Source organism: Ochotona princeps, chromosome 13 (genome assembly GCF_030435755.1).
Source record: "Ochotona princeps isolate mOchPri1 chromosome 13, mOchPri1.hap1, whole genome shotgun sequence".
NCBI classification, from domain to species: Eukaryota; Metazoa; Chordata; class Mammalia; order Lagomorpha; family Ochotonidae; genus Ochotona; species Ochotona princeps.
In genome coordinates, this window is record NC_080844.1 from 46,084,778 (window position 1) to 46,111,338 (window position 26,561).

Below are 26,561 nucleotides of genomic sequence, written 5' to 3' on the forward strand. Positions count from 1 at the left end.
TCCTCGCGCCTCCTGTCTTAGCTTTCGCCTTTTCCCTGGGAACTTTCCTGTCTGAGTTAACTATTAACCACCAGCGAGAGGCAATTTTCTTCGGAATTTCAGCGATTTCCTTTTCGCAGCGGAGACAGATTAACATGCAAACGGTGAGATGCTGGGCTTGAGCCGGCGCGAGGGCGAGGATGCCTCTGCCCCTCCAAACGGTGTCCTTCGCGACAGCGGAAAACTACAGCCCCGGCCCCCTCCCCTGCTTGCTCACGAAGCCGTGACCAGGCTGGTGCCCAACGGGCGCACGGAGTGAAGGTGGAAAAAGCCAAGCGCTCCTACTTGCTGGCGGGCGGGGTTAAAGAGGGAAAACACACCCGGGGCAGGATGAGGGTGGGAGGGAGGACCGCGGACCAAGGCCCCAAGTCTCCTGAGCGAGGACTCAGGCGAAGACAGACTAGGGAGAGAAACCCCTCTCAGCCTGCAAGATTCCCAGGCTGCCCCGGACTCCTTCTTTCATGGCACTGGCAGTACCTTGGCCCGCACTTGGCAGCACACACCAAGCTCCGGCTCGGACCTCTGCAAACTTTGTCAAACTTGAGCCACTGGGCGCAAACTTGCCACCGCTCCAGCCGTGCTCTCTCCTCTCTCTCCCTGGAGCAGGGAAGAAGGATGGAGACTTTCTTGGCTTCCAGACTTTGTACTGGAAGCGTTTCTGAAAGTCAGACCCTCTCCTGGCTTGGATTTTAGCCCCTGGCCGCCCACCATGTCAGACATATCAACGCATTCCTCTCTCCGGGAGGTGCTGGTGGCAGCAGCGGCGGGGCTGGACTGGGCCCTGGCCGACCTCGGCCGCTTCCCCGGGCAGGGCCGTCCCAGGGTCTCCCGTTGCTACTTCGGGATCGGGAGTGCCAGCCCCGAGCCCACTCCTCTCTCTCTCTCTGGCCTATTTCCCCCAGCCAGCGCCCGCCCTGGGCTAGGTCCCCCGCCCGCTGAGGCTGTGTCATTGTCTCTCGCCATCTCCCTGTCTCTCTGTCTCTATCTCTCTTGTTTGTTTCAATACGCGGACACTGATTGCGCCTTATGAAGTTCTAACTGGTTTTGTGTCAGGAAGATCTTTCTCGCTGCTACCCAGCCTGGCGTGACGGATTAAACATCAACTAGTTAAATAAAAATTAATATCAACTGCCTCCTAACTTCTAATGTCATGTTGTTTATAACTAATGAACTGATTAGGGGATAAACACATCACGGAGACATTCGGCTTTCCTGCGCGGCTTGGCTTCACTGCAGCTCGTGCCCACTGCGACCACGGCCCACAGGCTGCCAGGCCAGGGCGTGGGCGGGGATGGGGGTGGGCCAGGCTGGATGGGGGGCTCCCTGGGGCTCGCTCCTTTGCCTGTCTTCATCCTTTCCTCAGTTTTTTCTCTTTCTCTCCTTTACAGGTATTCTTTTTCCTTCTTTATTCTGCCCTGCTTGCCTTCTCTCTCTTCTTCCTTCCCTATCCCCTTCTGTCACTTGCTTCTGTACTTCTCTCCCTGGTTGCATTCTGGCTTGCTCCCCAAGCCCCTGTCCACGCAGGGATCCCACACTCCTCTCTCTCTCTGGCTCTCTAGCTTACTATACCCAATTCCTGCCACTCTTTTCCGCTTTTCCCTTTCCTTTGAAGACATTCCTCTCTGGTTTCTGCAGAGTGGAAGGATTAGGAGACCTGCCTGTGACTGGACTAGCCTTTCCTAGGCATTTTTTTGGGGGGGGGGAACTGCTGAAATAGCTGCCCCAGCTATTTAAGGGAGAAGGCAAGGAAGTAGAGTAAGTGGGAGGGGTGTTTTCAGTTCCTCCTTAATTCAGTCTGGAAGGGGAGGTCAGGAACTTAAAATGAATAACAACAACAACAACAACAACAACAACAACAACTTTGGCTTCTCCTCTTTTCGCAGAGCAATTAATACAGGTTCAAAGGCTACATTTGATTTTCAGGAAAAGAAAACTCTCCTGGTATCTTTTCTCCATGGGGCTTTAAGTCCCTCAACAACCAGTCCTAGCTTCCTAAGGGTACTGAAGCCAGACCACAACTGTCATCATGACAACGATAAGGCAGAAAAGTGAGTCAGCACACACCCAGCCCCCTGATTTTTTTCTTTTCTCCCTAAGAAGCCACAACATTTAAACTTGATTTGCCCTGGACCGCAGGGTCTGACAAGACAATAACAACAGAAAAAGCTTTTAAAACCAATTTAGTACACGTGAAAATGTAATTCTAATGAAGAATCAATAAGCTGGCGGATCATTTTTCCTGGGACTCCTTGGAGAACCAGAGAGGGACTTTCAATCAATGGGGCAGGCAATGAGCAAAAGGGCCTGAGAGGGCTGTGGGGGACAAGGGTGAGAGTGGGAGACTAGAGGAGACGGGAGCCCCAAGGGCAGAGGCTGCAGAGAGGGGGAGGCAGGGCCTGGGCCCTTTGATGGGCATCACTTCCCAGGCCCCTAAAGAAAGCGTGTCAGAGACCAGGGCTAAGCAGGCTCCTTCCGGTCTTGACTCCTGTGGTATGGGAGGGCTACTTAGTGCAATGGCCTCACCTGTGGGCCAAGGTAACTGTGTCAAGCTGGTTTGGAGCCAGCCAGTGGGCACATGGATCCACAGTCCGTGCGTGCTCCCAGTTCCAAACACCTGATTCCCCATGGGTTGCCTTCCTACCTTGTGTTCCAGGGACTTCAGGGCTCAGCTTGTCTCTGCTTACTCATAGTGAGAGCACCCAGCATAGGCGTGGCTGAACTTGGCATTGTAGAAATCCCTGGCAAACATGTTATCTCAGCAGAAGCCTGTGAGAAGGGCAGGATTATGATCACTGTTTCAGAGGACAAGAAACCAATGCTCCAGAGAGAGTGCTCTGCGGAGATGCAATTCAGCAGCTCCCTACTCCTTTGAGTAACAGGGTGTGGCATGGCCTGAGCAGGTAAGAAGCTGAGTATATGGGTCCCCAGCTCAAGTGTACAGAGTGGAGTGACTACATGACAGCTGTGGATTTTGTTGGACATTTCATACTACCCTACTTGTCCTTGGAAATGTTCCTCTGTAATCACAAGTTTTAGAAGTACTTTTGCTTTTAAGTGTGTACTTGGGTTGGGAAATCTCTATTTGATGTGTGTGTGTGTGTGTGTGTGTGTGTGTTGGGGGGAAGGTCTGATGTTTTGAATCACAAATATTGGTAAAACAATCACCATGACCATGGTTGACCTGGAAGTATGGCAAGTTTGTTTTTAAAAGTTTGTCCTGGGAAACCACGATGTATGCTTTGCCACTTGGCTCTTGTGCCCATCCAGTTTCCTGTCCCAGTCACCCAATCTCCCTAGAGGAAGTTAAGCCAAAAGAGAAGGGAGTCCCAGGAGACAACTTCTAATTCCTGAGGGAAAATGGCCCCAAGTGGGCTGGGACCAGCTCTGGGCTCCAGCATGCACACTCACCAGGGCTTACTCCTCAATTGCCCATCAGTTAGTCCGGGCTGTGGGCAAGGCTGTGACAAGAGTGGGAGGTCCAGGGCAAATGGAGGGTGGGGACAAAGTGTGGACTTGGAAAAGGGATCCTGGTGAAGATAAGGCAAATGAGCTATGCTCACCAAGTGTGTCTGTGCAGGAAGTAAGGGTACAAGAGGGTGCATCCCAGAAAAGCAGGTTGAGAGCAGGCGAACCATGAGAGGGAGATTAGGGGAGCCCCTGATCAGGAATGAAACATCAGTACTTCCGGGAAGTGAGTCATTGGATTCCCCCAATGTAGTGGAAGGGCTTGGCTCCAGCAGCTGATCTTGGCCAGTATCCCAAGGAGGGCTTTCTCCTGTCCGTTAGCTCTCAGGCTCCTAACAGGCTGAAAACCCAGCACTTTATTCATTTTACTCTTTTTTCTTTTCTTTTCTTTTTTTTTTTTTCAAGAAAAAAGAATCTGGAGCATGGGACTGAGTGAAAAAACAGGCCCCCAGGAAGGACTGTGTGGCCTTAGAAAGTTGAGGAGTGTCTGTGGAGCTCTCGGAAACCCAACCTGAGGCCCACGGCTGTTGGGGAGGCAGCAGAACCCGAAGTGACACTTTTAGCCGCAAAAAGTTGGGGAGCACAGGCGAGGGAGTACGCCCCTGTGAGGAGATGCATGGCTAACTATGCGACTGAAGGGGCGCGAGAGAGTGCGGGAGGGGGTGAAGTGGGGTGCGGCAGTGGTGTCGGGGTTGAGGACTTCGGGTGCCTCCGGCAGCCAGAGCCCTGTCTTGCTAGCAGCGGCAGGCTGGGGCCTCGCTGCGTGTGCGTGCGTGAGCGCGGGGCGGAGAGCCCCGGGCTGCTCCGCGTGTGCTGTGCCTCAGCGCGGCCGGGTGTGGGAGCGCGGGCGCGAGCGGAGCACACAGCCCAGGCAGCGGCAGTCGGGTTATCTGAGCCGCTCGGTCTTGGGTGGCTGCGCCCAGATCTCCAGGCGGCGGTGGCGCAGGCGAGACTCAGACAAGCGGGGAAGGCAGAACCAGGCCCGTGTGGAGGAGGCGGCCGCGGCGAGCAGAGCATGGAACAGCGCGCGGGTCGGGCAGGTAGGAGCGCTGAGAGACCCATCAACACCGCAGGCAAGGGCAGGAGCAGTGCAGGAGAGGGACGGGGGCTCTGGGCTGAATGTTCTTCCTTCCCTGTGCCGACCGGCGACTAGGAGGGTTGGAGTCCGGGGTTCTGAGTACTCCCGTCCCTACCCCGAACTACAGTTCTTGCTTTCCCACTGTCCTCTAAGGCTTCCGCTGAAAACTTTCCACTCAGAAAACAGGAGTTTTGCAACTTATCGCATCCCTGCAGAACTTGGCCTTCCTTTCTGTAATCTGGGTAGGTCTTTAGATTTTCTCTCCCTGCATCTATCTATGTATGTATGTATCTCAACTTTCTCCAATCTTAGTATCTGCTGAGAAAGGAGTGTGGACGTTGGTGGGTGAGGAAATGCTGTGTGCACATGGCCGTGTCACCTGTGAGCCAGAGTCCTGTTTGTTTACACACTAGTGTGGGTGTGTGCCTGCCGGTGTGGTGAGAAAGCTCCCAGGAGGTGGGATGCCCCAGGGGACAGCAGTGGGGAGGAGATTTTGGAATGGTTTGGCCAGGGGCTAAGCTATTCTCCCACTGGACTCTGTCCATGAGATACCCATTAGGTGCCCAAGTTTAGTTGGGGATTTGGAGAAGAAAGTGTAGGATCAGGTTTCCAGAATTTTCCGAATCATTTCACAGAGGTCAAGGCCTAACTCCAGATCTTATTTGCCTCACTTCTCACCTTCCCCAAATTTCATTCCCTTTTTCTCCTCCCAACCCCAGCTCAGGTTCCAGTCCTTTCAAGCTATAACTCAGGTCCCAACCCAGTACCGCCCTGACTCTAGCTTTTCCCCTCAAGCCTTGGACTGTCCCATGGGGCAGAGGGGTTGGTCTCTACCAGGGATGCTGGGCCCCCAGGAGTGTCAGGTGAGGCCTCCTGGGACTTTTAGGGCTCTAGGCAGACCCTCCTCACCAGAGGTTTAAGTAGGGAGATCAATAGCAAACAGTTGTAATGATCTAATTAATTATGGCAAAATTAAAAGCGAGTACAAAATCAATCTCTGATGGTGTTGAAGATGGAATTCAATTGAGAGCCCATCTGTGCACCCCCTCGACCATATAAATATGCAGCCCAAGGACAGACCTAATGGCTAGGCTTTCCTGGGAACCTGTCTCCCCCTTCCCTCCTGCTCTGGGCTGAGCTGCTCTCTCCCAGTTTCTGAAGGTGTTTGGCTTCCAGACTCCAGATTCCTCCAGCCTCCGCCTCCCCTTTCGGTGCTGGGGCACTTGGTATTCCCACTGTCCAGTCCTTCCTCTCAGGCCCAGGGTCCCAGCAAAGTTCCCAGCAGGTGTATCCAGGCCCTCTGGAGGGGGTGGCTTCCTGGTGCTCTGAGCACTTCCTACTTACCCAGGAACACCTGTGCCTACCTGCGCCTGGCCATGCACAAGGGGCCGGTAGCTGGCGGCCAAGGGTGAGGATGGGTGGGGAACATGGGCAGAAGGGGGGCACAGGTTGTGACCTGCACTCCAGCCCCCTTGCTTCCTTTCCTACCTGTGCTAGTGTGGGGATGGCACTCCTGGAAGCCACAGTTGGAGAAGAGTAGGCAGCAACTGCAGAGCTGGGCAGGAAAAGGAAACCCTTGTTCTCTTTGAGAAGGCAGCTCCAGCGAGACGAGCCACGGAATTTTCCGCACTCGCGGCCACCCTCTCTACCTCCCTTCGTCTTTTCTTCATTGCCACCTTCTGTCCTTTTTCCACTGCCACCTTCCGCCTGGCCTGGGTGTAACTTCCCTGGGGGCTTTACGATCCCCAAACTTCCCTGGAGCCCTTTTGGCCCCTTGCGGCTAGCTTAAATGACAGGGACAAACATGAATGAGCCGGCAAGTGTGCTGGCTAACCTGCAGGACACCCGGAGGCAACCGCTGCAGCCGGGTTTGCGAAGCAAGCGGGTTTTATTCAGTCCGGCTGCGCCAGTGGCGGAGCAGAGAAAACCAATAGAAAGGAGGCAGGAAAGGAGGAAGAAGAAAGAAGCCAAGTGCTAGGTGAATTGTGCGCTCTGGATATCCCCTCCTACATGCCCAGGAGCATGAAAACAAGGTTTGGTTGGCTACCCTCGTGTTTCTCTGCTGGTCTGTCCCAGCTGTCTCTCACACTTGTCCCTTGCCTCTCTCTCTGTCCTGGGGCCTTGGCCCCAAATGCCTGACCCACGCAGAGTTTTCAGATTTCTTTCTGCCCTGGGAGACCCTTCCTGTCTCCAGGGGCCCTCAGAGCCTGAGGGAGACAGCCCGACGCCTCCCCACCCACTTCTGCTGGCCCTCCTCACCTAGTTATTAATTGCAGTGCTGACCTGCAGAATTGATTAGCTGCCCCGCTGGGGGAGGCTGCAGAGCCCTTAGCCCCAAGTAGCCCGGGCAGAGGGCAGTGGGAGGAGGGGGAGGTGCCGGCTGTGGCTCCACAGCTTCTGTCTCTGTTCCACCTGAAACCCGCGGCAGCATCCCTCCACACACATACATACATACGCACTTTTTACACACTTTCACGGCAATAACAGAGCGCGCCACCTCCTCACCAAGGCAGGCTTGGCCCCCAAGGACACACACCAGAAATTATTAATTGATTTAGAGATGGAAAACGGCCCCCTCCCTTCAGTAGTCAGTTTCTTGGACGTATTCGTTAGCCGTGGGACTCGGGCCTTTTTCTATCCCAGGTTTAAACACGCACCTGCTCTTTTTCTAGGAACAGCGCCAGAAAGTTAAGAAATAATCCTGGATGCAGGTGACACTTAACAGTCTCAAACTAAAGCACTTTCCCCAGAAGGACATTTTGCCCTGCCCTGGAGGGCTTGGGTTCTGCCCTTTCGTTGGGGAATGCTGGATCTTGGAGGGCGGAGGGCGGAGGACAGAGGCTGGCAGGGGTCTAACCCTCCCCTGGGGCCTGTCTCAGCCACGGAGCGCACGTACACATTTCCACGGCCCCCACGGCCACACCACTGCCAGCTACGCCCCGCAGTCGTAGGACAGAGCCAGGGGGAAACCCGGACGTGCGGGCTGCAGACAAGACACAGGCGCGAGAAGGCCGGGGTATGCAGACTTGGGTTGATCCGGAGAGATTCGCTCCCCGCCCCCCTTTTCCTTGGTCCTCTCCCTGGTCTCAGCCAGCCCCTATCGCCCCCAAGTCCCCTCAGGCCTTCGCTCCGGTCCTTTGTTTCCAGCCACCTCGCCGTCTGTCCCCCGCCTGGGCGGCCCTGCCCTTCGGCCTGGCTGTGGTGCCAGGGGCGGGTCTCCCCCTGCCTTACCAGCTCCGGGCTCTGGCGCGCTCTCCGCCTGCTCCTCACCTCCGCGCAGCTGCCGGCAGAGGAGGGAGGGCGGGCGGCGGCGGATGGATCCGAGACTGCGGTTTCGGAACCTGCTTGCAACTCCCGGGAAACTCGGCCCGGGTCCTCCCGTCCCTCTGCAGCTCCTCCTCGGCGCTGCCAGGCCGCGCGCCCGAGCCCTTGCCCCCTGCCTATTCCTGCTCAGCGTCTGCACAGAGGTCGCCTTTTCTGCCTCCCGGCTTCAAGACCGGCGCTCCCTCTGCCCAGCTCGCAGTTTCCTTTCGGCCGCCGCCAGCTACCGCTGGTCTCCTCCCTCCAGTCCCTTTCCAGGCGACGGCGGGTAATGCCCACGACGTCCCGGGTCTGCCTGAAGCGGCTGCCACGACCACAGCCCGGTCAGGCCGCGGGCTCCGGGCCCGGCTGAGAAGGCGGTTAATCATTACTTGGCCGCAGCCACTGCCACGCAGCCTCCCCCCCTCGGACTCGCTCGCCCTATCTTCGGGGGTGGAGGAGGGAGCAGCTGGCCCGGTGGGGGTCCCGTGCCTCGCCCAAATCAGCCTCTTCCAGCCCACAGGGACAGGTGCCTCCCCGGTACCCCTCGCTCCCCCTCGTCTCCACTTTCGAGCTTCCACCCCCATCCCCGCCTCCCCTCCCCCGCCGGCCTCTCCCAGCCGTCTCTTCTCCGCTCTTGTTCTGGCAGGTTGACCGCAGGTACGGGGAGGACCAACTTTCTTTGTCTGGAACCGGACCCGACGGGATTTCCTCCCCCATATCTCTGCCCCTGAGTAGATCTTCCCAGCGGTCTTGTCCGACTGGACGAAGGGGACCGTGCCTCAGGCTACAATTAACCCGGCTGTTGGGGAGGGTGTGAGGAATTTAGCTGAGCCTCCAGCAGCTGCGCTGGGGGCGGGGGACGGTGGGGAGAGGGGGCGCAGGAAGTGAAAATGAAGGAGTCATTGGAGGCACAGGCGCAGAGCAGAGCGTTGGACCTGGATGGGATGTGGTGCAAACACGGGAGAGAACAACAAATCCTTCAAGGAAGACACAGGGCATGGGCAGTGAGGGCTATGTCCAGTGACCCCTATAAGGAGAGAAGTTGGGTGTAGCACGCACACCCCAGCGGGACTTAGCTCTTAGGTCCAATCTTATTTCTTTAAGATTAAGGGCTCCTGAAGCCCATTCAGTGTGTATTCCTTAATCTAAGAGAGGAATTATCCCATGGCTTCCAGAATGCTTACTGGCTAAGTACCTGAACTTGACAGGTGTAACCACCCCCATCTTACAGGTGAGAAAACCGAGGCTTCAAGAAACAAACTATTCAGGGAGGGGCTATCAGTGGCCCACGGGTGTCTTGGGGAAGGGGTCAGGGCCAGGAAAACCAGGACCTCACTGGACCTTTCCCACCCCTCCACCTTCTAGCTTATTCTTTGTTGGACAAGGCCTTGCACTCCTACTTGTAGACCAGTGGGTTTCCCCGTGTCGCTGACCTGACTCCTGCCCCAGCTCCAGCCTCCCTCCCTCAGTGGTCCCCAAGCAGGGAGCACCTGGCTGACCCGTGCTGCAAAGAGGCTGCTTTGGTGGCCAAGTGGCTCGCATTGTCACTCCCCTCAAAGGGGCTGCGAAGGGCCGGCCGGGTGGCAAGGACCTTCTGTGAGGGGCAGCCGGGTTAGAGGGGGAGGGTTGGGCAGGATAAAGGCCCAGCACGTGCGCCGGGGCTCCGCAGGACCAACAGACCGGGCAGGCGGGGCCATCCAGGAGTCATCCGCCCCACCCCCCAGGGCTTCACGCAGGGAGCCCAAATATTGGGAACAAAAGCGGGAAAAGAAGAGTGAGAACAGGAGGGAGGGAGGCAGCAAGGGAGGGAGCGAGGAAGCAGAAATTAGGGGGTCTCAGATGAAAAAAAAAAGAAAGTAGCTTTAGGGGGAATGTGCTGTGGAGTGTGAAATTGCAGCCCGTGGTGCTCCATATTGTACCAGAAGCTCTTCCAAAAAAAAAAAAAAAAAAAAACAAAAAACCATCCTCCAACGTGACCAGAGGGCTAGGCAAGGGGAGGGGCAGAGAGAGAACCGGGAGAAGGTGGGGGGAAGGGCCGGGCGCGTGAGCGCGCGGGGGGGGGGCCTGGATGCTGTGCCCGCGGCCTGGGATCCTAGCGCCCAGAGTGTGCTGGAGTGCAAGGGCCCAGGGGCTCCGGGCGTCCTCGGAGGAGTTTGATTGTTAGAACTTTGTCGCTTCTTTCTTTCTTTGGGTGGCGAGGATGGCCGCAGGTGGGACTAGCTGGAAGAGGAGCCGGGCTGCGGGGCGGCCGCTTGGAGCGGGCCTCCTGCGTCGTACTGCTCCGCCCTTCGGACTAGTTCTTCCCTCTCTATTCTGAACAGCTTCTCCCTCTCCCCCCCCAACTTTAATGCGTTTAATTTGGTCCGCGCTGTGGGGAGCATTTCCTGGGGAGATACATTTAATTTCGGAATTTCTAATCCCCTCCCTGGGAGCCCCGGCCTCAGCTCCCCTCGCGGCTCCCCGGGAGGTGCGGGCAGGCGGGCCCGGGCCGCGGAGGCGGGGCCGGCCCGGGAGCCTCGCCCTGGTCCCGTCGCCCGCACGAACCAGAACCACTCGAGGCCTCAGCTCAAGTGCTGGCGCCAGAGCCTCAGGTCAGGGCCCTACAGGCAGAGGCGAGGCAGCCACGCCTCTGCCTTTTCTTGACAGGCCAGACAGCTCTGGGCCGGGGACCTGGGAACCTGTAAGACAGCAGAGGGTCGCCAAGGGTACGGTGGAGGAGTGGGCAGCGATTGGCATCTATACCGGCACTTCACTTCTATCCATTCTGCCCAGGAGCGCAATTGGGGGCTCGGAAAAGCAAGTTAATACTCTTGGAGTGGAGCGCCTGTGCATAGGTAAAGCTCCAGGTAGTGGTGGGGGTGGCTTGTCGCGGACCACCGCCTCCCTGACACACCTACACCCAGGCCAGGCGAGTGGGGTGCGCCCGGGCCTGGGCACCAGGGAGAGGCAAGGGTGGGGGCTGCCGGGCGCTGGGCAAGCCTGGCAGGGAAGAGAGACGAGCTGGCAAAGAAGCCGTGATCCACGAGGAAGATTTATTGGGTAGATCAGATGCACAGAGGCGGCTAATGAAGCAAATCCCGAGATGGGTATCAGAGCAACTCCCCAAAAGTTTATTTGCCTTTAAATTTCCGCAGGGAGGCGGGTACCTTGTTTGAAGTGTAAATGCCCCTAGGTTGGGGGGTGGAAAGGCCGCTTTGAAAACACCAGCTAGAAAAAAAGATTCATTTAAAGGCAGCCGGGGAGAGCAACCAAGCCTGACAGGTCCGCGCCCAGGGTTGTGTTTGGGGTTTGGTTGTTTTTCTTTTTCTCTTTTCCCCTTCCCTCTTCCCTTTTTTCCCTTTCTTACCCCCCCACCCCCGCTGCACTAGAGAAAAAGAGCTGGGAGCGGAGAGGCAGAGGGAAAGGCCAGCTCTTCCTCCGGGACTGTCGCCATGGGTGGGGGGAGATTTGCTCTTTGACTTTCTGGCTGTGTGTGTGGGGGGGGGGGAGGTCTGCAGCTAAGGAGGGAGCTGCCCCTCCGGGCAGGGGGAGCTGAGGACCAGGGAGCAGGCCCAAGCAGGTGGATGGATCCTCACCCTCCAGAGTGCACTTGAGGGATAGCTGAGAGCGCAAGTTCCAGTCCACTTTGTGCACTTGAACAAAATGGGGAAAAACACTGCCCAGGAAGCGAACAGTCTTGATGCTTGTGGGACATAAGGCTGCATCTGGCTCATTCTAGAGAAGTGGGGGGGTGCACCCACAATCTTGTACTTACACTACTTGAGGTTTCTCCAGGCTTAACTTCAGCAGGACCAACACATGGAGACCTATGGCAAGGGCCCCTTCAGTTCTCAGCTGCCCTGGACAAGGACCCTTCCTCAGTCACCCCCTCCCATTCCTCGGCACTCATCTCCTGGAAGGAAACCCAACTCTGCACGCGTTATAGGCACCTGAGCGACGTTCCCAGGCCTGAGAGATCTTCTTTTTAGACTGCAGAAACTTCTCCCCCGACCTCCCCGCGCGCCCCACACGAAGTTAGTACGCGTTCGTGGGGTTGCAAGGCCAAAGCAAACCCGGGAGCGCCATCTGCAGGCCTTGAGAGGAAAAGCCTGACCTTCGGTGCAGGACCTTGCGTCTTCAGCCCGGGGCCCCAGGGAGCAGACGGGACCGCTTTAGGAAAGTGGGGGTCGGGGCTGACAGGGGCGTCAGGGAAGAGGGCTATGCCTCTCTCGTGAGTTACTTCCGCAGGTGGGTTAAACGCGTTATGCTCAATAAGATGCAGGAGGGAGGGCAAATGCCAGGATGCTGGCAGAACTGAGAGCCCTAGAACCACACTGGGCTGACTGTGGGCCCGAACTCCATCCAAGGGATAAGGGTTCCCTGGAAACCCGAGCACAAGATGTCAAGAACGCATCACGCCAAAATGGACTGAGTCGGAACGACGCAGTGCCAGATCCCATCAGCTTCCCAAGTTCCAGCCAAAGGACAGGGGCACGAGTCCGCCGTGCTGTCCAGGGCTGCCGATGGGCGGGAGGAACCTCAGGTCCGGGCGACTAGAGCGTCGCGCGGATTTCTCCGGTCCGCCCTTTAGCAGACCCGGGAAAGCAGGGGGAGGGAGCGAAGGAGGGAGAGAGAGTTAAAACATCAGCTGAAGTGCCAAGATGATTTATGAGACGAGGGAAAATATTTCATAAAGATCTCCCGGATATTCTGTACTTAACCAGTTAGGAGACAAAGGGCTTCTCCTGCCTGGTGCGTGCGAGCGGCCGCAGCGAACGCCGGCGAGGGCTGCGGAGGCTGGGCCAGCGGCTCCCGGCTGAAGTGGGGCCAGGCCGGCGCGCTGCGTCTCCTGTGCTCGCTCCGGATCCGCCGAGCTGGCTGCGGGCGGCGCTCAGCCGTTCTCAGGCTGCGCTTCTCCCCAGCCGGGGAGAGAGAGCCTTGGTCTCCCGCATCTTCTGCGGTCAGCGACCTGCCGCGCCACTCTGTCCCTCTCCCCAATCCCGGGTACCCCTGAGAGTTCCAGGAGCCAAGTCTCCGTGGCTTTCCCGCCGGCTGTAGTGTCCCACCGAGGCAGATGGGTCCTCGCCGCCGGAGGTCTCCAGTTAGGTTCTAAACCAAGCGTTCTGGACTGTCCAGATTCGAAAGGGCAAAGGGGACAGGAGAGGCCCCCGCCCGAGAGGCGGCCGCCAGCGGACGGGGACGGACAAACTGCTGAGTACCTAGCTCCGGAATGAGAATGGGGGTGGTGCGTGGGTGGCGAGGCACCTCTGGACTGGAGGGAAAGGCGAAAGGGAAAGGACAGGCGAGAGGTAGAAAGAGCCGGGAAGGAACGGGAGCTCAGGATAATGGGATTAGGACTAGGTCCGGGCCGTGCAGTCTGCGGGCACTGGCCGGTGGATGGCACGGCTGGGCGAGGTGAGACTCAGCCCTGCTTCCCAGCGCAGCAGCGCGCTCCGCGGCCCTGCGTCGTTGCCTGAATATTCATTAGACTGGCCACTGGCTCTTTATCCTTATCTAACGTTTATCTTATCAGCGAGTTTCATTTCTCGGTGTAGTTTTAATCCTGGGCTCTCGTTCCTCCTCCCGCTGGCCCGCTCCCCTCCCTCCCTCTTCCTTTGCCCGCTGCTCGCTCCCTCCCTCCCGTTATCCCCCACTCCTCCTCCCCGGCCCTCCCCTCGCCGGCACCGGAGTGACAGGCGCGGGGCCCTCCTCGCCGAAGCTCGGGGCTCCGGCGCTGGCGAATCACAGAGTGGTGGAATCTATTGCCTTTGTCTGACAAGTCATCCATCTCCCGGCGCGGGAGGGGGAGGGGGTCTGGAGGGGGCTTTGCAGCTTTTAGAGAGACACACACCGGGAGCCCGGGCTCCAGTCTCCGGCCGTGTCTTCTCGCAGCCGCAACCCACCTGGGGCCAGCCCGCAGCTGCCGGCGCTGCTCGTCTCCCTCCCTCCTGTCCGGCTTCGCGGCCGCGGCAGCTTACGCCAGCCTTTTCCGGGGGCGGGGGCCCAGTTCGCGCGCTCCCCTCGCGCGGGCGCCCGCTTGGACATCCCGGGGATTGCTACTTCTCTGCCAACTTCGCCAACTCGCCGCACTTGGAGCGGCCCCGCTCCCCTCGCAGCGCCCTCGGGCCGCCCCCCTCCCCGCGCCCTCTCTCCGACCGCCGGCTCTCGGATGACCGGGTTCCAAGGGAGCTGAGCGAGCCGCCCGCCCCGCCTGGCTTCAGCCCCCCCGGCCGCAACAGCCGCTCGCGCGAGCCATGCGTCCCCCGGCCCCCCTGGCCCGGCCCACCGCTCCAGAGCCGCTCTGCTGACCGCCCAGCCCCGGCGCCCCGACGGTGGGAAGTTGCGGCCACTGCGGTGGCCAGCCCCGGCGGGGAGCGCAGCGCGGCTCCCCCCCACCCTCCGCCCCCGCGCGCCCCGCAGCAGCCCGGCGCCCGCTCACGCTCCCTCCCCCACCGTCCCTCCCTTTTCTCCTCAAGTCCTGAAGTTGAGTTTGCGAGGCGACACGGCGGCGGCGGCCGCGCTGCTCCCGCTCCTCTGCCTCCCCATGGATATGCACTGCAAAGCAGACCCCTTCTCCGCGATGCACCGTGAGTACCTGGCGCCCGGCTCCTGTCCCGGCTAGGGGCTCTTGGGTCCTATCCCGTCCACTCCCAGCAGGGCCCTGCATCCCCCTCCCTGCCCCCCAGTGTTTGGGCTCGTCTCAGAGGCCAAGCTGACTTCTCTAGGTCCCTCCTTTCCTTCTTCCTCTATCCTTTTTCGCTGGGTGTTTCAGATGACTCCAGCTTCTCTCCCTGCTTCTGCTTTCTGCCACCCATTGCTCTGCTGCCAGCCTCCCTTCCCTGGTGCTCAACCCCTGCCTTATTCCTTGCACCTGCTCCTTCGTAGATCGTGTGATCCACAGCCTTGGGTCCCAGGTTCCAGGCACCCTGCTCTCTGGTCAGCCGGTTGGCACTGGGCTGGGGCACTAGTTAGCAGGCAGTTTGGAGGATGTTGCATTTTCTGTTCCCCGCTTATTTGCCTTCTTCTTGTCTACCTCTCTACCTTTCTGCAAGTTGAGACTGGTGGGTGTCTGGGAGATTTCGAGTAGGGGCAACCTTAATGTCAGGACAATTGGACTCTAAGAAGCAGTTGGGGGTGGAGTGGGCTCCCTTCTGGCCCTCAGCTCCCACCGGCTCTGGGTCCTTCTAGCCCAGCCTAGGATCTTGTGGGCTGGTTTGAAACATTTCCTTCTCTCACCTTTCCTTTTATGTTGCAATGGGAGTCCGAGGCTGGCTAAGCTGTGGTGGTCATTTCTGGTTCCCGGCCTCAGTCCCAGAGATGCTCTAAAAACAAAGAGGGGTGCTCAGGAGAAACTGAAGTCCCCGAGAAGGGATCAGTGCAGCGGTCCCAGCCCAGCGCCCCCCCCACCCGCCCGGGTACAGTGCGGTTCTGTTCCTGGCGGGGGGGAACAGGCCACAGCCACCTGGCCAAGGGGTCAGCGAAGAGCAGAAAAATGAGAGAGTAGGAACAAAAGGAAGGCAAATGCTGACGCTAGGGCGAAAGGAAAGAAAAGTCAAAACAAGGGAAAGGAAATCACAAAATGAAAATGGAAAGAATATGGCAGATGAACGAAAGAGAACAAAAATAGAAGACTAGGGAAGGGGGTCTTGGAATATTGGAATAAGATTGGAATTATTTAATGCATGCCTTTAGCACAGAAAATAATGAGATTTTGGGGGGAACAATCTGTCTTGTTCTCTAAAGATAAACAAGATTCTAAATAGAAAATCCCTCCTTTAAAAATAAAATTTAAAAAATCCCTCCTTATCTGTAGGTTAAGGATAATTTGGAACTTCACACAAGGAAACTTTTTAGACCTTGCTTGGGTCTGTTCCTAGGACCAGAGAAACCACGAGGGAGAGCTGGATTTTTTTTCCCCAAGAAATGTTTAGCATTACAGGGAGAGCTTTTTTTTTTTTTTTTTTTTTTTTTTTTTTTTTTTTTTTAAGCATTCCTGGGATGAAGTATATTTTCTTAAATAATTTCCAATCACAGGATACCCTAGCCAGGGGGCTTCAGGCCGCTGATCTGCTCCAGCCGGGCCGGGAAGCCTCGGTCGTTTTTGGAGTCCACACGCCGCCTTCCCCTGCGCCTGCCTGGCTGCCTGGCTATCTTGTAGCCGGCTGCCACAGCTCTCCTCTGAGGCCGGTTCTGCCAGGGATCTACCGAGTCCCAGGCGCCCTTGGGGGTCCACTTAGAAATCCGAGGGGGGGGGGAGAGCGGCCAGCAGGAGGTGGTCGAAGGAAGGCAGCAGGCGGTGGCGGCACGGCGGGTGAGGAGCCACAGCCCCAACCGGCTCCGGTGGCAGTGACTCTTGCCGACCCGAATCTGCGGCGGCTCCCGGCCCACCCTCCACCCCCCACCCCCTGCCCTGGACTCCTGCAGTGTCCCCTTCCCATCCCCACCCCTTAGATTGGGGCCGAGGGACTGGGCCGGAGCCCGAGAGGGCTGAATTATTCATCTTTAATCTACCCGCAGCTGCCGCCTTTTCATACCGGTAACGCGAGTTCTCCCAGGGTCTAAATTATTGATGGTTGGGGTTTGGGTGGAGGGGAGGCGTGGGGAGTAGGACTAGAGATGGGGTGATCTAGAGAGAGATGCGGGTAAAAAGGATGATTCCGGCCTTCCTGGGGGGCCGCCGGGCTGGAAGCCCCTCCCCTGGAGTTTCGCCCAAGCTTGTTCTGGGTCCCTCTGGAAGGGGATGGCGACAAATGGGGGTGAGCGCAGTTGTGCCCGCTTTCTCCGAAACTTGGTTGCGGCTGGCAGGGCCGGAGTACCCGGTTGCCCGGTGCGGCCACATTCCGCCGCTAGAAGTCTCCGCGCTTGGCTCGCAAAGGGACTGCGGCTGCCGGTTGATGGATCTGAGTGCAGGATTTTAGGCGGCTGCAGGCCAGGGGACTGGGTCGCCCGCAGCGCCCGAGGGCCTGGCCCCCTGCATTGGCAGCCTGCGCTTGAGCTCCACCGGAGATCCAGTGCCCTTCTCTTGGCTTAGAGCACAGGCGCTTTTGCGGCTCAGTTTCCTGGGCAGCTGCCGGGAGTCCATGAGGTCAGAGGTCCATGTGGGCTTGGGCCGCCCGCATAGAACACTCCAGGAGTCCTCAGCCCTTCAGGGCAGCCTGTGCTGCGCAACCTGGCGAGACAGAGGGGTCCCAAGACCATCACATTGCGCCAGTGGGGTGAGCCCCGGCAGCCTGCAATCTCCGGCTGTTACCGGGAGCTGCCCAGCTTGCGGCCGCCTGCCTGTCTCCAAGCGCAGGAGATCAAGGCCCCTGCCTCTCCCGTCTTCCTTTCTCCACCTGTTTCCTTTTTTTACTTTAGACACTAGGGAGCTGAGGGGGAAATGGGATCCCTCATATATAAAAATAATAGACATAAAGAAATAATAATAATAACCTTGATCGGAAACCAAACCGAACCAAAAGACACAGAGAAAGAGGTAGGGAAATTTTTATCAAAAATCAGTACAATGAAAGAGGAAGCAGAGGTGTGGGTGTGCATATGTGTGGGTCAGCCACTAAACCCCTGTCTGTGCTCAGAGACACAACCAAGCCTCAGCGCCCCCAAATCATCTGCCTCCAACCCTTGCGGGCTCTAATGCCCCCATGCTTGCGGCGCAGGCGGGATCCCGCTCCGCACCAGTTCTTAACCCATCCCTTACCCCAGTGCCTAAATTCTTTCCCGCTGGCATCAATTACCCTGCGCTGTTTTTCTTAACCTTCACCCCTCTTTCTCTGTACCCTGGCTTCTTCATTCCCGTCCACACTGCTTCCCTCACGTACACTGGTGCTAATGTTGCGTCCTTTCCCAGGCGTGCGCGCTGCCCGATTTCCACTGCCCAACCGTCCCTATTCTCATCCCCCAGTGCTTGGGGGCCGCGAGTTCAGGAGCATGTCTGTCCCGCCCTGCCTGCTCCGCTGGCCGGTCCCGGCCCCCGGGCTCTGACTAATGGCCGGTCCCTGCTGTGTGTGGGGTGTTGTGTTTTTTCTTGTCTCTCCCCAGCAGGGCACGGGGGTGTGAACCAGCTCGGGGGGGTGTTTGTGAACGGCCGGCCCCTACCAGACGTGGTGAGGCAGCGCATCGTGGAGCTGGCCCACCAGGGTGTGAGGCCCTGTGACATCTCCCGGCAGCTGCGGGTCAGCCACGGCTGTGTCAGCAAAATCCTGGGCAGGTGAGGGCCTCGAGCTACCCCGGGAGACGCTCCGCCTCCTTCCCCCGCCAGCCCAGGGTCTCTGGCCCGAGGACTTGGCCGCCGAGCGGGTTAGGGAGCTATCCCCAGTCCTGAGGGGTCCAGAAAGCTGCTCCTTTGGAAGACGGTGCTCAAGGGGTGGCCGAGGGCCCAGAAGCAACTGAGGAATCGGGCGTCCTGTTGCTAGCCCGCTCTGGGAGCGCACCGGCTTCCAAAAGGGAGGGACGCCCTCTGTAGCCCAGCTATGGCGAGAACGGGGAGAGGGGAGGGTCGAGAAAGGATGGGGTAGGACTGCCGAAATGGCCCGTGAGGAGAAAAAGCAGCTAGCGGAAGGCAAAAAGGCCCTGGTTTCCCAGGGGCGTGTGTACTCAAGGCAAAGGGCTGGAGGTGGTGCCGAAGCCCCGCAACGCGGGCCCCTCCGCTCTTCCCCAGTGGAAAACAGCGCTGTCACCTCCCGGTTCGAGCTGTGGGTAGTTGGGGTGGCCCTGTCCAGTAGGGCACATCCTCCTTGTGTTCCCTCGCTGCCAGCCAAGCCCTCTGGAGGTAGGCTCAACCATACCGGCCGTTTTCCTGTGCGCGGCTGCCTCTGGCGGAAGAGCGGTTGCGCGCCCGGGCGCCTGCAGCCTCCGCCCCTTGCCCCTGCCTGCTTCTCGCTGATCCCACCGGCCTTTCTGGGGCAGGTATTACGAGACTGGCAGCATCAAACCCGGCGTAATTGGCGGCTCCAAGCCCAAAGTGGCAACGCCCAAAGTGGTGGACAAGATCGCTGAATACAAGCGGCAGAACCCCACCATGTTCGCCTGGGAGATCCGCGACCGGCTCCTCGCTGAGGGCATCTGCGACAACGACACGGTACCCAGCGTCTCCTCCATCAACAGGTGAGCCGACCCGCGGGGCCTGCAGGGTGGGACTCCAGCTCCTGCATGTGGGGTGGCTCTGGCACCGGATCTCCATCCTTCCTCCTTGCTCTCAGCCCCAAGTCCTCTGGGCAAGACAGAGGGAACGCAAGAGAGGCAGAAAAAGAGAGTAAGAGACAGAGGGACAGACAGACAGGGCTGTCTCCCTGCCAGGCTACTCCCGCTGGTGTCCTGGAAATGAATCCAAGTGTTTGTGGTAATTAAGACTCCATGATCTAGAGACAATCACAGCCTGCAGCCAAGGCCTTTAAAATGCCCTGGGTCTATTCAGGACCACTGAACAGACTGCCCTTTCTAAAGGCAGGCTCCTTTCCCCCTGGGGGACAGGCTCCTATCCTGACTCCTCTGTCCTCCCAGCCCGCTGGCTCCCACAAAGATTGTTTCCCAGGAGCCAGCCTTATTAGCCAGCTCTGTACAAATTTTTCTCCTACAAGCACTTCTGTGCAGGCCTAGAGACCAAATGCCAACTGCCAGTTAGAGATTGGCAGGGGGCAGAGGAGGTGGATGAGGATTGGGATGCCGTGAAGGGGAGGGGAACCCAGGACCTTGAGAATGAACCCTGGGAGATGCCCCCAACCTCCTCTCTTGAAGCTGCTTAAATCTTCCTTCGTTATGGGACAGGTTTGGGCTCCTGCAGTCGACAGGCTGGAATCAGTTTGACATGTAGGAGAATTGGGTCTTTTACTCCCCAAACCACCCCTAGTGTGCGCTGGGAGAACCCAGGTGCACACTCCATGCATGTACAGTCCAGTAAGTGTGCCTACCCGTGGCAGCCACCAAACAATCGGGCAGTCACGACGAGGAACCCAGGCAGGCATCACATTGCATAGCCGGCCGGCCTTTTAAATCACATGTTGGTCAGGAACAGGTCCCTCACAGCCCCCAGTTGAGGAGAGGGCTGACGGTTTCATGCCCTTGTTATGCTTTGTACTCTGCCTAGGCTCATTATCAAGACAGCTAATAAATCAGATGGTATCTTTTTTTTTTCTGAATCTGGCATTACGTATGAAGGGCTTTTTAAAAAAATATTTTGCAAATGATATGGAATTATCCCAAATCATCTTGAAAACAGCAGGTAAAATTAGCTGGTAGAATGTACCTTGGCTAAAGAAGATTCCCTCTGCCACACTCGTGCTGTAACGTACTGCGAGGCGACCCCAGAAATTATCCCAGAGTGTGCCATCTGTATTAAAATGGTTATTCAGTTATGAACAGGATAACATAATACTGATCAGCTAATTATACACCCTCCGAAAACCCAGCAGCTCCCTGGGCCAGGCTCAGCCAGGTATTGAAAGCACAGCGATTTGATACTCGGGCTCCCGCTCACCTTCCAAGGGAGCCGCAGCAAGTGCCTGGGTGGAGTGGGAGAAGAGGAGAGGAGTGGATCCTTTGCATTTAAAACTAGAAGAGGAGCCTGGGCAGATTTTGGGGCTGAGACCCCAGTGGCAGTTAGGGAAGAGAAAGGGACAAAGACTTGTTTCCCTGCTGTCCAGATATGCAGCCTCCTGGCCAGCTGCTGCCACTGGGAGCAAGTTGAAACCAAGGTCTTTGAGGGGAAAGCAGAGGGGCCACAAGTGGCCAGGCAGAGGGACAGCGCTGTTGGACTGGGGAGGTGGTGGTGCTCATGAGATGTTTGAGAGAAATGTTTGGTGTCAGGAATAGACTTGCTAGCTTCTGAGGCCTCTGAGATGTGCGAAGCTGTAGAGATGTTTTCCCTGACTGGGGTGGAGGAGCAGAGCAGCAGGGGCAGGTGCCATGGTCTGGCTGTCCTGTCCCTTACCCCTCATCCACCCTCACCCCAACATATCCTTCTTGCTGGCTAAAATGTTTTTGGAGCCTAGCTCAGGACTTTCTGTCTGAAAAGCCGTGGTGGGCCGGGGACAGGGACCTCCAGGATCTCTGGAGGTGCACCCAGGAGAAGTGGAGAAGAGGTGAGTGAGCAGCACAAGAAGTAAGTGGCCCTGGTTTGACAGCACTGACAGCTGCAGACTTATGCAGGACCCTATCACCTGAGGGCCATGCATGCTTCCTGGAGGTGTGGGCACACAGCCACCTGTGGGCAGGTGTTGTTAGAGAGGAAGAAGGAGCGGGCAGAGCAACTTTTGGCAGCATGAACCGCTGGTCCTGGGTCCACATTAGGCTTCATGGCTTGCTTTGTCAAGTGGGGGTAGTCAGGCTCTTCTCGATTTTGATTCAGGCCAGCATCCTTGCGTCATTCACTTGTGGAAAGAATTCTGAGTTTTTGCAGTGTGTTGTTGAGTCAAGGCTTGGGCGGATGCATCTGGGCACCCTACCCTTAGCCTCATCCCTGTAGATGGAGGGTTTAATCTGTAATGAAGTGTCATTGAATCCTACAGCCTGATACATGCAGGAGATCATTTATGGTAGGCACTTTAGCCTTTCTTGGTTTTGAGAAATCTTGCATGGGGAGAGCCTGACCAGCTGCTATTGACCCTGGGAGGAAGTGTGGTGCCCCGAGGAATGGGGCTTCTGAGTTTAGAGTCTCTTTGTTGGGGAGGTGCTCCTGGTGCCTGGTCCTTTGTAAAAGTTAGGAGTGAGGGTGAGCAGGGGTCAGCATTGGCCAGAAGGGTTGTCCACACATGCTCACCCACCTGAGCCAAAGCTTTTCATCTCTTCCCCAAAACAGATGCTGTCACCACACTTGAAATGTGGTATTATGGTTATAAACTAAATTGTTTTTCATGGTTTAAAAATGGTTTTGGCATTCTTGGATCCTGTCACGATAAAGACTGGCCACCCAACCTGTGTTCTGCTATAGCAAATTCTCATAGGGAAGTCACTGTTAAAAATCCTGGGGGCTGACCAGGTGACCTAACAAGTGGAATTTGTTGGAATCCTGAAGACTGGGGTACTGATGGCTGAATATGGAGTTACCGGCTGGTTAATACTGCTGTAGAGTGTGGGTGTTTATAAACAGGTGATTCTCAAGTGAAATCTGGGGTGGGAAATGGCCCATAGCGGGAAGGGGTGGAGGGAGATCCATACTACTGTGAGGGGGGAAAGTTGTGTGGTTACACAACTGAGCAATTGACAAGGCAGGAAGGGTTTTCCTGATTATGTGCCGAAGTTGGCTGAACTGGCTGTGCGCCGGGCAGTGAACGTCGTGTCTGAAAGACAGGCAAGGGCTCCAGGGAGCCTCCCGGGTTCCTGGGGAGCCCTGAGCGTGCTCTTGGCACTGAGCTGAGGAGCTGAGAGTAAAGCTGCCATGGCCCTCTCACTTTTGTAATGCGGCTGGTATCTGGGTACTCTCTGTCCCTAGATCTCCAGGGATGCAGACTCGTACACGGTCTGTGTCTTACTGCACCGACTTTTGGTAAACTGCAGCCCTGGCTCTGCCCAACTAATCCCTTCAGTTGTTCTCCCCACTCCACCCCTTGTCTGTCTCAGATCTTCTCCGACATTTAGCAATGCAGTGGTGGTGGTCTACTAGTTATTCACAGAGAGACCTTTCCAGATAAGCTGGAAACACCTGCCACTAGTCAAGGGAACGGTAAAGACATTGGCCAGGATATGGTCTGTTCCTCCTTGTCTGAAACGCAGATTCCAGAATGTTGTATATTTGATGCTATAGACCTGGCTTGGCATGAAGCTGGGCTAGAATGGCTTTGCCAGTCATACCTCCATACCCTTACAGCTGTTTGGGGGTTAGGGCTGTTTGGCTTAGGGCAGCCAGCCAGGACATGTTGATGAAAAAGACTCCTACCCACAGAGGAGTGGGAAAGATATGGATGGAGAATTTGCCTGCCTGGCTCTCCAGGGACTCTGAAGGTGGGTGCACCTGCCAGCTTCTGTCTGAGAAGCACAGCTTGCTCCCCCATGCTGTCCCAGTCCTTCTCCAGAGAGGGTCCTGGGTATTGAGGTCACCCACCGATAAAGAAGCAAGTGAACCAGGCTGATGACCAGTGCTGTTACTCCTCAAAACAAGCTAGGGTCATCCTCCTAAGCAGCCCATTTGTGCTTCCTCACTCATTTCAGACTGGCCTTCTTGGCCGGCAATCATAGTGGTCTGACTATCTCCCTGTGGCTGGCTCCGTGGGTGTTCAGGCCACAAAACGGCTCTCAGGTGAGAGCCATGACTGGCTGCCCTGAGTTCTTATCTCAGCTGGCTGCCCTGAAGGGCAAGCAAGTTTGCTGCTAATAAGGCGGTTTTTGGAAGACTAGTGTTGGAAGGAGATGCAAAGAAGAAAGGAGAGGAGGAGACCTCAAATAAATAAATAAATTGCAATCCCAACTGTTCCAAGAACTCAATAAAACAATCACATCAAATATGAAGAGGCATAAATCTTGTGTCCGCACAGGTAACCTACTCAATTGCTTTTATTATCGCTCAGGCTGCCTCCATTTATTACCGTCCACGGCCAGGGCCAAGGAGGCACGTGGAGGGTGGTCTCCCGATGTAATCCTACACCCAGAGAGGCAACAATCAGCCCATACAGCCCGGGGTTTCGGTGGGCGCCCAGGAAGGGCCCATCTGTCTGCATGAGAACCAATCAATAACTCTGTAACCAGAGCCCTTGTCACAGGGAAATGGACAACACAACAGTTCAATAGAGGGGCCACCAGGGGAATTAGCCAAGTGGGGCTGGGACCAGGCAGGAGCAGCCCCTTGAGAAGGTAAACGGGGGTGCCTGGAGATGAGAAGATTAGGGAGGGCAGCGGATTGGTGTGTGTTTTGGCACAGGTGGGGGGAGCAGAAAAGGGACTGTTGGAGTTGGGGTGATAAGGAACAAGCATTTGGGAGGCATTTGAGGAGTAGGCTTGTTGTGGTACCCACGGTTGTATGTCTAATGGTGTGTGCTTTGGACTGAAATAATACAGTCTCTAGAAAAAGAGTGATGGAAAAATCGTCATACTCTCTTCTCCTCCCCTCTCCTTCCATCCAAAAGCCTGTCTATTGCAAAGGGGACTTCCCATGAGCCCACATGGCTGCAGGTCCTGCTCCCCAGCCTTCTCAGTAGCACTAACACATTAAGTCAGGGGCCTCATTGTCTGCTCCCAGGCCTCTAACTAGTCTGTAACTTTTTTTCTTAATGCTCAGGTCTGTCCCTAGCTCCCTGCTTGTTGTCACTTGGTGTTGGAAATTTGAGATGAAGAGGAAAATATGTGTACTGGACAGAATTCCTTTCTCACTTCCTATCCTTTAGAACGCAGTCAAGGATGCTCCTTGGACCTGGGAATTCTTTTGAGTCCCTGCTGTTTCTTTTCATACCTCCTCCACACTTCCTAGCCATGTTTAGGTTCTTGTAGGAGAAGCCGCTGCAGGTACAGTTCTGCCCGAGACAGCTGACCCAGCCATACGGTTGTGTCAAGGGGGAGCAAAGTCTCCCGAGGCCAGAGGAGTGGATCACAACCAGAGCCCGGATAGGAGGGAGACAATGGGCAGGTTCAAATTATATCACCCGGGGTTTGTCTGTCTGTGCCCACACTATGGGGCTGAATCTGGTTTCTGCTGTTGGTCAGGCTGTTTGGGCACTGGGCAGGCCTAGGCAGAATACTTATGTTGGTCACCAGATGTAGCGATTGATGTGTGTAGCTTTGTGTGTGGCTCCCTGGGCCCACTCCTAGGTGAAAGCGCCCAGGATGAGGAAAGGGGGAAAGGCCCTAGGGGCATAATACCCACAGTCACAGGTCAAGGCTGTCCTGGTCTGTACTTGGGTCCACCTGGTCAGTCAGCAAGGCAATCACTCAAGGCTGAACATTGCTCATTTCATGATTTAGACAAACTGAAGCTGGACTTCCCTTTGATTATTGTGTGCTCTGTAAAACTGCAGTTCAGTTAGCCCCTGATAAGGAGGACTTTGCTATAGCAAAAACCACCTTTGTGCTAGGTAGTGGTGTGATCAGCACTCCTCTTCACTGTGACACTTGAGTCACAGCCCAATTGATTGGATTAGTTAGCAGTCAAATGTACACACAGCTAAGAAGATGCTCTTCCCAGCACACTCTCCCTTCCAAAGTGATGGTTCAGCATCCCACAAGGCCAGGGCCTCAGCAGGGCATGACTTCAGCATGGGTCAGTGTGGTGAGCGGAGCTCTCCTAGGATCAGACCCCAGGCCCAGTCTCCCAGATGCTAAGAAGAGGCCCTTTCTTTGGGCACAGTACCTTGCTTTGGGCACAGCAGCCACCCCCTGCAAGGCCAGTATCCCACATAAGCCCTGGTTTGAGTAGTTCAGGTGTTCTGTTTTTGATCCAGCTTCCTGGTAATGTATCTGGATGGGAAGCAAGTGATGGCCTGAGGGCTTGGGTTTCTGCATCCACTTGGGAGACCTGGGTAGAGGAAATCCTTGCAGGCAACTGCAGAAGACTTGGAGCCCAGGTGGGGCATGAGGGCAATGGCAGACACCTTGGAGAGGAGGGCGAGAGCTGGGAACAGGGGATGGGGATGGGGGACGAGAAGAGAGTGGCCTGTCCCTGGAGGAGAAGGAGCAGGCTCTGTGGATTTCAATTTCTTCCCTAGCAGTCCTCTGGACCTCTCAGGTAAGAGGAGGCAGGGAGGAGGAAAGGAGACAGAGTGGTTGTGGAGCCCAGCTCTGCGCATAACGTATCCTCAACAATCCCCCTAATAACTGCATGCTTGTTCTTTTCAGCCCCCTTCTGCCTATTTTGTTTGTAAGGCAGAGAGAGCGAGAGCGAGAGCAAGAGAGCGAGAGAGAAAGAGAGAGAGAGAGACCCTCCATTCACTGGCCACGCAGAAGCCAGGAGCCTAGAATGCCACTGGGCTGTTGCTTGTTGAGTTGGCACAGATGCAAGTACTTGAGCCATTTTCTGCTGCCTCCCCAGCAGAAGGGAGCTGATTAGGAAAAGAGCAGTCAGGGATCCCACCAGGCACTTGGAGATGGGATTCAGGCGTCCCAAGCAGCACACATCTGTGCCACGCACACATCTCTCTTGTTTCTCTAAGAGATAACACCATGAGAGGATGTTCCATTTTCCAAGAGTACCCTATTAGCCAAGGAACAAAACAACAGTTTTGGCCTGGTTCCATGCATAGGCCAGCGATGGGCAGCCTGGGATCTCTGTAATGAAATAAACTTGCCTGTTTGCTTTAGGCCTGAGCAGTAACCTCAGGGCAGGGAACACGGGAGGACAAGGCATTTGCTTAGTCCAAGAGCTCCCAGAGAAGAATGTGGAGGACAGTGTGTAATTCCTCATGGCGAGGGAAGAGAAGGTGATATGTGTGGAAGGAGACAGAAAATGAGGAAGAGGATGGGAAGGTGGAAGGGGGATGCCTGGGTACTGCACTGACTTGGGTGGGCTTGTTTAGGACTGGGGTGATGGCCAGAGCAAACGGGCAAGTACTGAGCTTAGAAAGGGAGGGATTGGATGACTCACCCATCTGACTGGGGGCCTTCGGTCCCCTGTAAGGTCTTGGAAGTGGCTGGCAGGAGCCGGAGCTCCAGGTTGCTGGTGGTCCAAGCTGCCAGGGTCCAGCTTGGTGACAGAGGAGAAAAGAGCAGGACCAGCCAGGGAGGGAAGGGTAGGCAAGTGTGAGAAGAGGGTGGAGCAGAGGAAGTGGTGTGGGAGGGGCCT

At 56.5% G+C, this 26,561-nt stretch overlaps 1 protein-coding gene across 8 annotated transcripts in view; it reads left to right on the forward strand.

Moving 5' to 3' along the window:
- The first annotated feature begins 14,323 nt into the window (after positions 1-14,323).
- The window catches only part of PAX2 (paired box 2), a 76,645-nt gene continuing 64,407 nt past the window's right edge, over positions 14,324-26,561 (forward strand). For 4 of the 8 annotated variants that reach the window (XM_058671255.1, XM_004579955.3, XM_004579958.4 and 1 more), the window contains exons 1-3: positions 14,324-14,451; positions 17,903-18,071; positions 18,770-18,967. In XM_058671255.1, coding sequence (XP_058527238.1) covers positions 14,409-14,451; positions 17,903-18,071; positions 18,770-18,967 — 410 coding nt within the window. In that variant the 5' untranslated portion in view covers positions 14,324-14,408. The remainder of the gene's footprint in view (positions 14,452-17,902; positions 18,072-18,769; positions 18,968-26,561) is intronic. The other 4 variants (XM_058671256.1, XM_058671254.1, XM_012925466.3 and 1 more) reach the window with 1 other exon arrangement.